The 15,163-nt window shown below is 40.2% G+C and overlaps 2 protein-coding genes across 2 annotated transcripts in view; both read left to right on the forward strand.

Annotated features, from left to right (window-relative positions):
- Positions 1 to 15,163, forward strand: part of LOC129839064 (zinc finger protein OZF-like) — a 442,535-nt gene that overhangs the window by 105,795 nt on the left and 321,577 nt on the right. The window lies entirely within an intron of this gene.
- LOC129839063 (zinc finger protein OZF-like) lies at positions 1,464 to 12,600 on the forward strand. Its single transcript, XM_055906331.1, has 2 exons — positions 1,464 to 2,123; positions 10,356 to 12,600. Exons 1-2 carry the CDS (start codon positions 1,706 to 1,708, stop codon positions 11,321 to 11,323), a joined length of 1,386 nt encoding a protein of 461 aa, XP_055762306.1. The 5' UTR covers positions 1,464 to 1,705; the 3' UTR covers positions 11,324 to 12,600.

The raw sequence follows: 15,163 nt of genomic DNA on the forward strand, positions 1-15,163 counted from the left end.
GCAAGAAGGTTTGCTGTGTCTGTCAGCGTAGTGTCCAGAGCATGGAGGCGCTACCAGGAGACAGGCCAGTACATCAGGAGACGTGGAGGAGGGCAACAACCCATGCACATGTGTGGCCTGCTGGAGGTCATTTTGCAGGGCGCTGGCAGTGCACCTCCTTGCACAAAGGCGGAGGTAGCGGTCCTGCTGCTGGGTTGTTGCCCTCCTACGGCCTCCTCCATGTCTCCTGATGTACTGGCCTGTCTCCTGGTAGCGCCTCCATGCTCTGGACACTACGCTGTAAACTGTAAGCCTTTATATAGACAGGTGTGTGCCTCTCCAAATCATGTCTAATCAATTGAATTTACCACAAGTGGACTCCAATCAAGCTGGAGAAACATCTCAAGGATGATCAATGGAATCAGGATACATCTGAGCTCAATTTCGAGTCTCATAGCAAAGGGTCTGAATACTTAAGTAAATACATTTGCAAAAATGTCTAAACCTGTTTTGGGGTTGTCCATTATGGGCTATTGTGTGTAGATTGATGAGGGGAAAAATATTCCATTTTAGAATAAGGCTGTAATGTCACTAAATGTGGAAAAAGTGAAGGGGTCTGAATACTTAATGAATGCACTGTATTTCACTGGCAGATTTCTCTACCATTGGCAGTTTTGTACATAGTCACGTGATACGTTGTGTAGAAAAGTCCAATCTTAGGAGAGTACATGGGAGAAGCTATACTGTGTGTCTGCAGGTGTCTATCTGGTCAAAACCACTGATACAGGTGCCCCTCCACCCTCTGGTGGGATGGATCATGTCTACAGAGAAACTTAGATTCAAATACTTTGTTTTGTGTGTATTGGTTATACTGTATGTTGTGAAATTGTTAGATATCACTTGTTAGATATTACTGCACTGTCATAGTTAGAAACACAAGCATTTCACTACACCCGCAATAACATCTGCTAAATACGTGTAAGTGACCAATAAAATGTGATTTTGATTTGAAATTAACTTCCTATTTATCAAAGGTGCTTTTGGTTGGGGTCAACATGAATCCAAAGGATTTGAATTTGTTAAAAGTCCATATTGATACAGAAACACAAAACCATGATTTATATTTATTAAGAACAAGTTGATTGACAAAGTCATGAAAAATTGGAAGAATTGAATAAACCACATTTTGGCTATGATAAAAGATATGCCTCTGGGGTCAAAATGATCCATGTCAGAAGTGTGGATCAATGCAAGTATGTAGTGGTGTGTAAAGTTTGTTTTAAAATCTCACTCATTAAACACGAATCAATCAACACATGCTTCTCTTTGAACGACTTAATATAATAATAAACTTTTATTAAATAAATGAAAATTAAACGTTTGGTTCCTCAACTGCGTTGCCCACTCCAGTCAGCAGATGGCGATTTGCTTCTTTTAGGTTCAGGCGATGCTGCCAGTGTGACGTATAATCTAGTGGACGTGGCGCTTCTTCAACAACAACAGCTAGTCAGACCCATCGGTAGCTTTTTAGCAAACATAGCTACAACATTCACGCTCTTTACAATGTTTTGGTGTATATTAGTCGCTGTCTATTAAACACACTTCTGTCGTATGTACTTGTTGGCCCATTTAATTATATATTTACGTTGTTTATCAGCTAGCTGGTTTGCTAAGTTAGCTTAGAACTAGGCTAGTCACTAATGCTAGCTAGCTAACATCTCCGACCATGAGTTCACTGAATTACTCTCCTTCTGCTAAAGAAGAGGTGGTCTGCTGGACGGAGAAAGGAGCTTTCGTGAAAGAGGAGGACGAAGAGGAGGCTGTTACAATACAAAAACAAGTAGAGGGTGAGGCTGTTACCGTGAAAGAAGAAGAGAAAGACGTTACAGTGAAAGAAGAGGAAGATGCGTTCAGAGTGAAAGAGGAGGAGGATGTTACAGTAAAAGACGAGGCGTTCAGAGTGAAAGAGGAGGAGGATGTTACAGTAAAAGAAGAGGCGTTCAGAGTGAAAGAGGAGGGAGATGTCACAGTAAAAGAAGAGGAGGAAGAGAAAGATGGGGATGCAGTTTTTGGAGTGAAAGAGGAGGGGGAGATGACTGTCACATTGGAGGAAGAGGAGGAGGTTGGAGATCTGTTTAACACCAGTAAGTACCGTCTCTGCAGTCTTTGAACCAATATGCAGTAAAGGGGGTTCTACACTTTAACGTTGTTCTGTAGGAATGGCTGAAGCTACACTGTAACGTGTAGAACATCAAGTGTGCCATCAACAAAACGTTAACAATTGATCAAATGCATCCAATGACAATACCTGAAATACTGTAGTCCTCAATATCTTCTATTATCTTAGTCCAAGATGTACTCTTAAAAGGGCAATCAGCAGTTGTCTGTCGTACCCCATCAGAACCCAAAATATAAGCTTTTTTTTACTCCAATGTTTGTCACTATATATAAATAAACACTATATCCTCAAAACATGGTTAAAACTATCATGTCATATCATGGACAGTTGCCTTTCTCCAGCCCCATCCCTCAGCTTTTTACCGAAACGATTGTTTCTACTGCTAATTGCTGCCTCCGTTACTCCTCAAGGTCCAGGACTGTATGTTATTTTCAGAGGTAGACTGGCTCTGGCAGCTAAAATAGTCATATATTCCATCTAAATGTGAATCGATTCTCAATTGCGATACATTTCTAGAAACATAAATCGCTGTACTTTCATATCACATCAAAATAATTTCACAGAAAACTTTCATATCACATCAAAATAAGTAACCAGTCGCGACGCCCCAAACGGTAAACCAAAATAGTTTCTCATAATTTCACCTTCCTTCAGGCTTCTTTTTCTTTATATGACTTTATATGGCGGTTGGCAACCAACTTTAAGCTGCATTACCACCATCAACTGGACTGGAGTGTGGACCTCAGTTCATCTTTTAATCACCCACGTTGGTATATACCAAGACAGTCATGAAGAGGGCACAACAAAACCTTTTCCCCCTCAGGAGACTGAAATGATTTGGCATGGGTCCCCAGATCCTCAAAAGGTAATACAGCTGCACCACCGAGAGCATCCTGACCGGTTGCATCACTGCCTGGTATGGCAACTGCTCGGCATTTGACCGTAAGGCGCTACAGAGGGTAGTGCGAACGGCCCAGTACATCATTGGCCAATATAATAGGCGTGTCAGAGGAAAGCCCACAAAATTGTCAGAGACTCCAGTCACCCAAGTCATAGACTGTTTTCTCTGCTAACGTACGGCAAGCGGTACCGGAGCGCCACGTCCTCCACAGCTTCTACCCCCAAGCCATAAGACTGCTGAACAATTCATAAAATCACCCCGGACAATTTACATTGACCCCCCCCCCCCCCTCCCTTTTGTGCACTGCTGCTACTCGCTGGTTGTTTGTTACCTATGCATAGTCTCTACGCCCCCACCTTCATGTACAGATTACCTCAACTAGCCTGTACCCCCGCACACTGACTCGGTACCGGTGCCCCCTGTATATAGCCTCCACACTGACTCGGTACCGGTGCCCCCTGTATATAACCTCGTTATTGTTATTCTCATTGTATTACTTTTTATTTTAGTCTACTTGGTAAACATTTTCTTCTTCTTGAACTGCACTGTTGGTTAAGGGCTTGTAAGTAGGGCATTTCACGGTAAAGTCTAAGTTGGTGTCTTGACGGATTTGTAAGAAACGGTTTGTCATAAAACACTATATATTTTTTTTAAATATTGGTGACACCGCTCCCCAGAGGTGTCTCATTATTGGGATTCATTGCTGATTCCTACCTGTAGCTCACTATGAGGTGTCTAGTGAAACAGGTTAAGGGCCCTGTTGGAGATTGGTGGTTGGTAGCGGAGTCGAGGGAACAAGCACGGTTGGACAGGGCCATGTTATTATCCCACACACAGTCTCTGTGGTTCATATGAACCCCATTCCTGGGAATTAGATTTGATTACAAATGTCCCCTGTCTGTTACCACAGAAGGGTTCCGTCTGTCCCATTCCCAGCTAGGTTACGAGGCGCTTAATCATCAGTACCTATGACTGGTTGATAGGGCAAACCTCCATGCTTATTATTGAAAAAGTAATTAGGGGAAAACTATTTAGTAAACTGAAATAAAATAACAAACCTGTTTGAAAAGTGAAACCTATTCCAAAACTATCTTTGACTCCAAAACTAAAATAGCCTAAAATAATAACCAGCGTGAATTATGTTCAGTTTGAATAATTTATATCTTAACTTTGGGCAAAAATATAATTGTGTTATACATTTTTTTTTATGTGGTTTTAAAATTCTGAGCCTGGTGGCTCGTAAATGCTGCCATGGGATGGCAATGTTTCAAATAGACCTAGCTTGTGTATCACTATCAGTTCCTATCCCTATCCAGAAATACTTTAAGATATTAGGATATTGGAAACTACATTTGATTCGTATTAACAGCTTAAAGAAAAGAACATTGGGATTTTTGTGAGAATTAGCTTAGGAACTGCGTGTCACAGCATGACAATATGAACGTGATTGGTCGACAGTCTCTTGGATGGGCGTTACATACGCTTTGACATTTTCTGGAATAGTTTTTATTTGAAAACGCTTTTATGTACTTGCCTGCCTATTGAATTTGTAATGCACTGTACTGTTCATCTCTGAAACTCACTGAGAATATTCCTTTCATACAGCAGTAGCAATACAGGGATATATAGTGGGGCAAATAAAAAGGTGACCAAATACTTATTTTCCACCATAATTTGCAAATACATTCATTAAAAATCCTTCAATGTGATTTTCTGGATTTTTTTTTCTCATTTTGTCTGTCATAGTTGAAGTGTACCTATGATGAACATTACAGGCCTCTCATCTTTTTAAGTGGGAGAACTTGCACAATTGGTGGCTGACTAAATACTTTTTTTGCCCCACTGTAACATCTACAGAAAAGACAGGAATGCTTATGGGGTAGATGTTGCTGTATACAGTGCATTTGGAAAGTAGTCAGACCCCTTGACTTTGTCCGCATTTTGTTTAAAGCCTTATTCTAAAATTGATTAAATTGTTTTTCCCCCCTTTCATTTAGCTAATTTATTTGGCACTGCTGCATTTGGGGAGTTTCTCCCATCCTTCTCTGCAGATCCTCTCTAGCTCTGTCAGGTTGGATGGGGAACATCACTGCACAGCTATTTTCACGTCTCTCAAGAGATGTTAGATCGGGCTCAAGTCCGGGCTCTGGCTGGGCCACTCAAGGACATTCAGAGACTTGTCCCGAAGCGACTCCTGTGTTGTCTTGGTTGTGTGCTTAAGGTCGTTGTCCTGTTGGACGGTGAACCTTTGCCCCAGTCTGAGGTCCTGAGCGCTCTGGAGCAGGTCTTTCATCAAGGATCTCTCTGCACTTTGCTCCGTTAATATTTCCCTCGATCCTGACTAGTCTCCCAGTCCCTGCTGCTGAAAAACAATCCCCACAGCATGATGCTGCCACCACCATGCTTCACTGTGGGGATGGTGCCAGTTTCCTCTAGACGTGACTCTTGGTGTTCAGGCCATTGAGTTCAATCTTGGTTTCATCAAGCCAGAGAATCTTGTTTCTCATGGTTTTAGGGTGGCTTTTGTCCAACTCCAAGCAGGCTGTCATGTGCCTTTTACTGAGGAGTGGCTTCCGTCTGGCCACTCTACCATAAAGGTCTGATTGGTGGAGTGCTGCAGAGATGGTTGTCCTTCTGGAAGGTTCTCCCCTCTCCACAGAGGAACTTTGGAGCTCTGTCAGAGTGACCATCAGGTTTTTGTTCACCTCCCTGACCAAGGCCCTTCTCCCCCAATCGCTCAGTTTGGCCGGGTGACCAGCTCTAGGAAGAGTATTCCATTTAAAAATGATGGAGGTCACTGTATTCTTGGGGACCTTCAATGCTGCAGAATTCTTTTGGTACCCTTCCCCAGATCTGTGCCTCGACATAATCCTCTCTTGGAGCTCTACGGACAGTTCTTTCGACCTCATGGCTTGGTTTTTGCTCTGACATGCACTGTCAACTGTGGGACCATATATAGACAGGTGTGTGTGTGCCTTCCAAATCATGTCCAATCAGTTGAATTTACCACAGGTGGACTACGAACAAGTTGTAGATACATCTCAAGGATTATTAATGGAAACAAGATGCACCTGAAAGCAATTTTGAGTCTCATAGAAAAGGGTCTGAATACTTATGTAAATAAGGTATTTCTGTTTTTTTACCTGTTTTCCCTTTGTCATTATGGGCTATTGATGACATCCCTCTGAAACAAGATAGCCTAAACATCAGAAAAACACCTTCCTTAGTCTACTCCTCCCGCTGCTGCTTGCCTTCGTAAATTCTGATGTTATGCTCCTAAAGTTTCTGATAATAGGCTACACCAGCAGTCGGTATGCTCCTATAGTTTCTGGTAATATTCTACACCAGCAGTCGTTATGCTCCTATAGTTTCTGGTAATAGACTACACCAGCAGTCGTTATGCTCCTATAGTTTCTGGTAATAGGCTACATCAGCAGTCGTTATGCTCCTATAGTTTCTGGTAATAGACTATACCAGCAGTCGTTATGCTCCTATAGTTTCTGGTAATAGGCTACACCAGCAGTCGTTATGCTCCTATCATTTCTGGTAATAGACTACACCAGCAGTCGTTATGCTCCTATCATTTCTGGTAATAGACTACACCAGCATTCGTTATGCTCCTATAGTTTCTGGTAATAAGCTACACCAGCAGTCAGCAACCCTTTTCCATTTGGTGCTAATTTATCTGACCATTTCTACTGATCTGGTGCCAGTTCTGATTTTCATATTCACATTTTACAGGAACAGTTTCATTTAATTGATAATAGTATCTCAAAATTATTATCTGTGTTTAATCTACATTCTATCTAAATCTAAATGAAAATTATGCAAATCTAAAAGTTACTTTTATTGCCATTGCCAACTATGTAAAAATAGTCTACATAAAGCCAACAGATAAAAACATCACAACCTGCAGGTAGAAAATATCCTGATAAAAATAAATATCCAATAATTCACATTTGCTGCACATGGCATGTCTACAACAAACTTGAAACATTGTATCAACTGGGTCGGCCCAAAACTCAAGATAGCAAGCTTGCAACATGGTATAAAATATTCTTGGCCCTCAGAGTTTCCTGCGCCAGTGAGTTCGGGACAGACACGGCTGTAGGCTATTTGTGCAAAGAATAAGAAATAATCAGGTATTTTATAACATTTCCACTGGATCAGAGCATTACATCTTTCCCTTTTATGCTGAGTGGTTATCGAAAGGGTGAGAGCTGGAAATATTTTACGAAAATACTTTGAGGAACTATTGTCATTCGCAATTGGTTTTTGATTAGACTTTGTTTACTTGCTGTTTGAGGTGAAGAAAAAAATTATTTGAGAAGCTCCACAGTTCATTAGTGGTGGTGCGTTAAGAAAATCAGAAATACTATCAGACATCCCAAAATTGGCACATTTATAGGCCTACATTTGCGCGCAGGACAGGTAGACTAGTCCTACTTCTATCAAATCAAAATGTATTTGTCACGTGCGCCAAATACAACAGGTGTAGTAGACCTTACAGTGAAATGCTGACTTACAGGCTCTAACCAAGTTTAAAAAATGCACTCGAACTACGTATAATTTAGTGGCTCCTTAGGTTACGCTGAGAAAACAGTTTTCGTGGGCACAGAAATACTAAATCATTTCAGAGTTTGCTTAATCCAATGGTTCTAACCAAGAGTCACCTTAACTTTATTGACAACAGCCAAATGGATACTGTCATTAACATGGTTCTTCAATAATTACACATAATACTTAATACTGTAGCTGTTTAGTTAGTCACATGTTCAACTATCATCAGAAGATCCAGGAAATCATTTTCTGAATGACAGTCAAATGACAAACATCACGACATGCAACAACAACCAAAGTGCTTCTTCATTCATTACTCTGGTAAAGACAGTTATGCCGTGCTCCACGTTGGATCCAACATCCCTAACAAATTGATGTTTATAATGTTATTGTCTGCTTGATTTACAGTAGGGTCTCATTAGTCTGTTTGGACACGGAGATACTTAGCTCATAATGTGTAGAGAACTGTTCCTTGATGGATAGGCTATTGTACAACACACACAGCTATTTTCCTTTATTCAGGACATTTAGAATGAAAACACATTACAGAGTAGCCTAGTGGGGCTATTCACAAAATTATCTGGTGATCAGGTTATGAAATATCATGACAAAGACATTTTAGTTTCCATGTTTCACCTGAAATATTAAATTATTTATAGTCCTAGGTCTATGTTGTTGTTAGGTGAAGTTATGGGTCCTACAGTAGGTCTATGTTGTTGTTAGGTGAAGTTATGGGTCCTACGGTAGATCTATGGCAGGTATTCCCAAACTGGAGTATGCCGTCAGGGGTACACCAAGTAATAATGTGATTCACATTTAAAAAAAATATACAAATAATATTTTCTTCACATTTTCAAAGAGTCAATTTGTATTTTCCAACGGGGCTATACATTTGGGTGAGGTTTTTTTCTCACCTGAGTAGCCTCGTTTCATTGCCAAAAATACAATTAAACCATCTAGTGTTCAGCGAAATAGCAACAGAATGTCAAATACAGGTAGCTTAGTCAAATAATTAACTTCCAATCACATTAACCGTTTCACATTAACTCTCTCGCTGGAATTCCACTAATATATGTAGCCAAACTCAGCTGCTGCTCATATTGGTTTCTGTACTGATGGCGCAGGGAGACATAGTAGAGTGGTAACGCGCGTGCAAGCAGTTGCTCCCGACGCCACTTGGGTACACTGCAGCATCTACCGACAGGCTCTTGCTGCCAAGGGAATGCCTGACAGTTTGGAAAACGTTTTGGACACTACAGTGAAAATAGTTAACTTTGTTAAAGCAAGGCCCCTGAACTCTCGTGTATTTTCTGCACTATGCAATGATATGAGCAGCAACCATCTAACGCTTTTAGAACATACAGGTGTGCGATGGTTATCAAGGGGCAAAGTATTGACACCTTTTTTTTTTTTTAATTGAGAGACGAGCTTAACGTTTTCTTTACTGACCATAATTTTCACTTGTCTGACCGCTTGCATGATGATGAGTTTCTCACACGACTGGCCTATCTGGGTGATGTTTTTTCTCACCTGAAGGATCTGAATCTAGGATTACAGGGACTCTCCGCAACTATATTCAATGTGCGGGACAAAATTGAGGCTATGATTAAGAAATAGGAGCTGTTCTCTGTCTGCATTACCAAGGACAATACACAGGTCTTTCCATCATTGTATGATTTCTTGTGTGCAAATGAACTCAAGCTTACTGACTATGTCAAATGTGATATAGCGAAGCACCTGAGTTGGGTGCGCAATTACGCAGGACCTTTCCCGAAACGGATGACACAAACAACTGGATTCGTTATCCCTTTCATGCCCTGCCGCCAGTCCACTTACCGATATCTGAACAAGAGAACCTCATCGAAATTGCAACAAGCAGTTCTGTGAAAATGTTATTTAATCAGAAGGATTGTGCTGCGCTCAGAGTATCCTGCCTTGGCAAATCGCACTGTTAAGACACTGATGCCCTTTGCAACTACGTACCTATGTGAGAGTGGATTCTCGGCCCTCACTAGCATGAAACTAAATACAGGCACAGACTATGTGTGGAAAATCATTTAAGACTGAGACTCCCCAATACAACCCAACATTGCAGAGTTATGTGCATCCTTTCAAGCACACCCTTCTCATTAACCTGTGGTGAGTTATTCACAATTTTCAATGAACAAAGAAGGTTTTATTTGTAAGATGGTTAAATAAAGAGCAACATTTTTTATTTATATTATTATTTGTGCCCTCGTCCTCTGTCAATTTCCACCAGCCGGGTTGTGACAAACTTATGTTTAATGAATGTATTGTATAGTGTGTGTGTGTGTGTGTGTGGCAGACTAACAATAATGGCAAAAAACAACACTTGAGAGTGCGCTGACCCTGGTGCTAGAAGGGGTTTCCTCATTAGCATGGAGGAGTTTCTACAACCAAATTGCCCTCGTGCCACAATTTTAACAAACACAGAAAGGAGACCAAAAGTCATCTGGCACACTGCTTAGAGTTTCAACAACTTTAACTTATTTCTAGTCTACAATCATCCATGGTACTACTAATGTGAAAACAAGACAAAATATGATTATTGTTGCTCTATTGACTGTATTAAGACAATTGTCAAATAATTCAACAGATGTCAAATGTTGTACAACTTCATGGGTACCCTCTGGGCATCACCTTTTACCTCAAATAACAGTGGATTTCTGCTGTTGTGGGCCTTTAACCGTCTGTCTGACGTTGTCATTCACACAGGAGAGAGATCGGACTATTGTGGATCCTCTGGGGAGTCTCAACAACATCATGATGCTGACGAGGCAGAGAAGAGTCTCTCCAGATCAGAACTCCTCAAGAAACACCAGCAGAGACCCACAGGGAAGAAATCTATCTGCTGCTCTGACTGTGGGAAACATTGCAAATCTTCATCAAAACTTAAAATACACCAGCGAGTACACACAGGAGAAAAACCTTATAGTTGTGATCAGTGTGGCAAGAGTTTTACTAAGTCAAACAACCTGGTATCACACCAGAGAACACACACAGGAGAGCAGCCGTATAGCTGTAAGCAATGTGGGAGGAGATTTTCTCAGTCAAACAGCCTGGATAGACACCAGAGAACACACACAGGAGAGAAGCCTTATAGCTGTAATCAATGTGGGAAGAGTTTTACTCAGTCAAGCTCCCTGAAATCACACCATAGAACACACACTGGAGAGAAACCTTTTGGCTGTTATCAATGTGGGAGGAGTTTTACTCAGCTAAGCAGCCTGATAGTACACCGGCGGGGACACACAGGAGAGAAACCTTATAGCTGTGATCAATGTGGGAAGAGTTTTACTACATCTAGCTATCTAACTATACACCAGAGAACACACACAGGAGAGAAACCTTATGGCTGTGATCAATGTGGGAAGAGTTTTACTCAGCCAAGCAGCCTGATATTACACCAGCGGGGACACACAGGAGAGAAACATACCTGTGATCAATGTGGGAAGATTTTTACCTCATCTAGCTATCTAACTATACACCAGAGAATACACACAGGAGATAAATCTTATGGCTGTGGTCACTGTGGGAAGAGTTTTATTCGGCTACAAACCCTGAAATCACACCAGAGAATACACACAGGAGAGAACCCTTGTAGCTGTGATCAATGTGGGAAGAGATACTCTGATAAAAAATCTCTGATTAAACATCAGAAAATACATGGAGTTGTTTCATGATATCAATTAAATAATGTCACAATGTAGAATGTTTTAACATTGTAGAAGGAGTATTTTAATGATGTCACAATGTAGAATGTTTTAACATTGTAGTAGGACTATTTTAATGATGTCACAATATAGAATGTTTTAACATTGTAGTAGGAATATTTTAATGATGTCACAATGTAGAATGTTTTAACGTTTGCCCCCTGTTCTATTGATTTCAACATGATATGGATATTAGCCCCAGGGGGAAAATCCAGGCTCTGAATTGAAAGAGTACTATTTATGTGATGTAACAAAAAAGTGACTAACAAAAATAGAGTTGTGTTACACTTACCACATTGGTGACCCACTTGAATCAAATTGCAACATTTCAAAATGTTTAGGTTTTCAATTTATCCCAAACTGTTTCTGCATATTGGTTATTGATTTGGACACGTTAAACCTGTGTTTTGACATTGGCTATTCCCATTTAGCAAAATGTCATTGAAAAGACGTTGAAAAGAAGACTATGCCCAACGTCCAATATATGTTCTGTCCAGTATATGTTCGGTTGTAGTTGAAAGTGAAAGTTGAAAAGATGTATTTTCGGGTCGATTTTTTTCAATGACTTAAACTGCTTAATTTCAACGTACTTGCAGCTTTTTCACCTATAATCAATTTTATTAACAATCTGACATCACTCCAGTATTTCTTGACAATATCAAGTGCTAATTGTCTTTATTCCACTACTGAAGAAGCATGACTCAAATCACCTCATATTTCAAACATTCAGCCTGACAAAAGGTACATGTTTTATTATTCCAGCCTCACCATTAACTTAATTATTGCCAATACATATTAACAAAGGGGTGTACATTTGGTTTTGATATTTCATATTTACAATTATGTAACATTTAGTAATCATAGTTATTCATGCAACCAACTTGACATTTTTTGGTACATTTATATTGACGTTGTTGCCCTGTTTTTATAATATCAGGGTTCATTCTCAGATGTGCCAACCCAAATGTACTAGAGCATGACATTGGGGACTGGGCCCCGATCCAACAACATGCCTTTTGAGTGAACCCTGAAAAGAGAGAGAAGCTCCGCAGTGTTAAGTTACTACGGACATCGCAGGAGTTTCCTCTTGAAATCAGACATGTCCGTGGTCTTTTCCGTATTGAAACTGCACTGTTGGTTAGGGGCTCGTAAGTAAGAGTTCCAGTGTTGTATCCGGCGCATGTGACTAATACTATTTGATTTGAGTTTTGTTTGGGCTCGTTCCAAGGGGACGAGAGTTCTAGAAGCTAGTGAGTTTTAGGAAGACAGGGAGTTCTAGAAGCTAGTGAGTTTTAGGAAGACAGGGAGTTCTAGAAGCTAGTGAGTTTTAGGAAGACGGGGAGTTCTAAAAGCTAGTGAGTTTTAGGAAGACGAGAGTTCTAGAAGCTAGTGAGTTTTAGGAAGACGAGAGTTCTAGAAGCTAGTGAGTTTTAGGAAGACAGGGAGTTCTAGAAGCTAGTGAGTTTTAGGAAGATGAGATTTCTAGAAGCTAGTGAGTTTTAGGATTCTATAGAAAGAAAAATGAGAAAAAAATAATACGATTGTTTATTATTATTTAGGAATAGGTGTTTTTTCTTGTTTTTAATTGTTAATTATAATGTGAAATGGAAGTTGTTTTCTGTTGGTGGTGAGCAAACTTGTCCGACAAAAATATAGGATATATTTGTTGTCTTAAGGGGGAAGGTGTTCCAGGCTTTGGTTTTTCATTTATGTTTTGAGGTTGTACTTTAGCACGTCTAGCTCATTAGCACGTAGGACGCACTGATTGATGGAGAGTCAACACCTTTTTGGTTTGCTTCTTGTCTCTAAGTTTGGTGTGTGTTTTTCTTTTGTTTGCCTCTTCTTGGGCAGATTTAGTGGGTCTCATGGTGGGTGTCTTTTATGTCCCAGTTGTTGTGAGTAGTCAACTTCCAGTGGACACCCCCATAGTGTCTTTCAGAACCCCTCCTAAAAAACAAGCTAATATTTTGGGTTGGATATTGCATCCAATTAATATTTCAATCAATAGAATTTCCTTAATGTTCATTAGTCTTTCAGTTGTTAGTCTTCTGTTTGTTGTGTACGAAATATTTTTGTTTATTTTCATTTTGTTTTATTCCTGTGAAGCCATTGTGTTGCATCCATGTCTGAAATGTGCTGTATAAATAAAGCTTGATTTGATTTCAACAAATGAGCCCAACGACTGACCAATCAACAGACTGATGGTCCATCTTAGTATGAAAACAGTATCAATCCCACTTTTCCAGCCTGCTGAAGGTGTGGTGGAGTGGTAAACACCACCCCCGGCTCTACCAAGAGCTCGAGGTGGTCTCCCACAGCTCTGCTTATGTCATGTTCTGTGGCCTTGCCGTTCCATTTCTTGACTGCCCCTGCAACACAGAAACACATTTAGTCATATTATATAAAACACTCAAAGTAATGGATATGGAGCATCTACGGCCTCAGTTACACCTGGCACCTAAATGTGACTTTTGCCATCCGATCACTCTAAGCTGCATTAGGTTCAGATCTACCAGGATGGGCCTTTGACATAGTCTGGATGCAGTCAGGCCACTAAATATAAATAAGCAACATAAAGAGGTGGGGTGAATGATTGGGAAAAAGTACATTCTACACAAATTACCTTCATAATAGCAAAGAACAAATGTGTGCCTGAGGGGAAATTAACTTTCATACAGCCAAAAGGGGTGAGAAATTACACCCATATCAGTGGACAATTTGCACTAATGTAAATTAACATAGATGATGGAACATTTTCCCTTTTGCTGACGTGATGAACCACTAAGATGACATAAATATTTACCATCTAAACCATGTGTGACCTCTCACCTCTCTGGCTGCAGAAGTGTTCTTCCTAACCAGTCCCTCAACAGCTCTCTGACTGCGCTCCACCCTCACTGGGTCTTCAGAGGAGAGGAAAGCTGAGGAGGGATGGAAGGATGAATGGATCAGTCAGCCAATAAAGTGTAGAGCTGCTGTCTATGCTTTCAGACAAAATCACTATTTTAGTAGTTCATTAAAGTAGATAAGGCTTTATGATTGCTGAATACCAACTATCAATCACTTAGATCATGTATTTTCAGATAGAGATACATCCTTGGGACGTCCCTAGCCCATTGAAGTTGACATTTAAAATTGTTAAGGTTAGGGTTTAGGGTAGGGATGTCCCAAGGACCCCGGATAGCATTGACCATTGTGCATACTTCTGTCTCTTTTACATAGCAGGTGATGGGTTCTGACTTCTGAACTTGAAAATATGAAATATCCTTATTATGTGAAATTGAATGAAACAATAATATATGTTGATGCTAATATGATGTACAATATTCCATGATGTTTCTATATGATAACAATTTAGTAATATATTTAATATGATGTACAATATTCCATGATGTTTCTATATGATAACAATAGAGTCATATATTTAATATGCCATATACTATTTTTTAACAGTTTCACTAATTAATTTTTATTAACTTAATTATTATGATCCAAGGTCAGTTCATGTCTCAACTCATACTGTATTGGAGCAGCAGCAGCTGACTGCCCTGTTCAACGTCAGTTCACCGTCTCACCTCATACTGTATTGGAGCAGCAGCAGCTGACTGCCCGGTTCAACGTCAATTCACCGTCTCACCTCATACTGTATTGGAGCAGCAGCAGCTGACTGCCCGGTTCAACATCAGTTCACCGTCTCACCTCATACTGTATTGGAGCAGCAGCAGCTGACTTGATCTTGATGCTAGTCATCATGTTTTGAATCTGAGAGTAAATAGAGCCGACTACACTCTAAAAATGAAGGGTTCAACT

This window comes from Salvelinus fontinalis, chromosome 40 (assembly GCF_029448725.1).
Source record: "Salvelinus fontinalis isolate EN_2023a chromosome 40, ASM2944872v1, whole genome shotgun sequence".
NCBI classification, from domain to species: Eukaryota; Metazoa; Chordata; class Actinopteri; order Salmoniformes; family Salmonidae; genus Salvelinus; species Salvelinus fontinalis.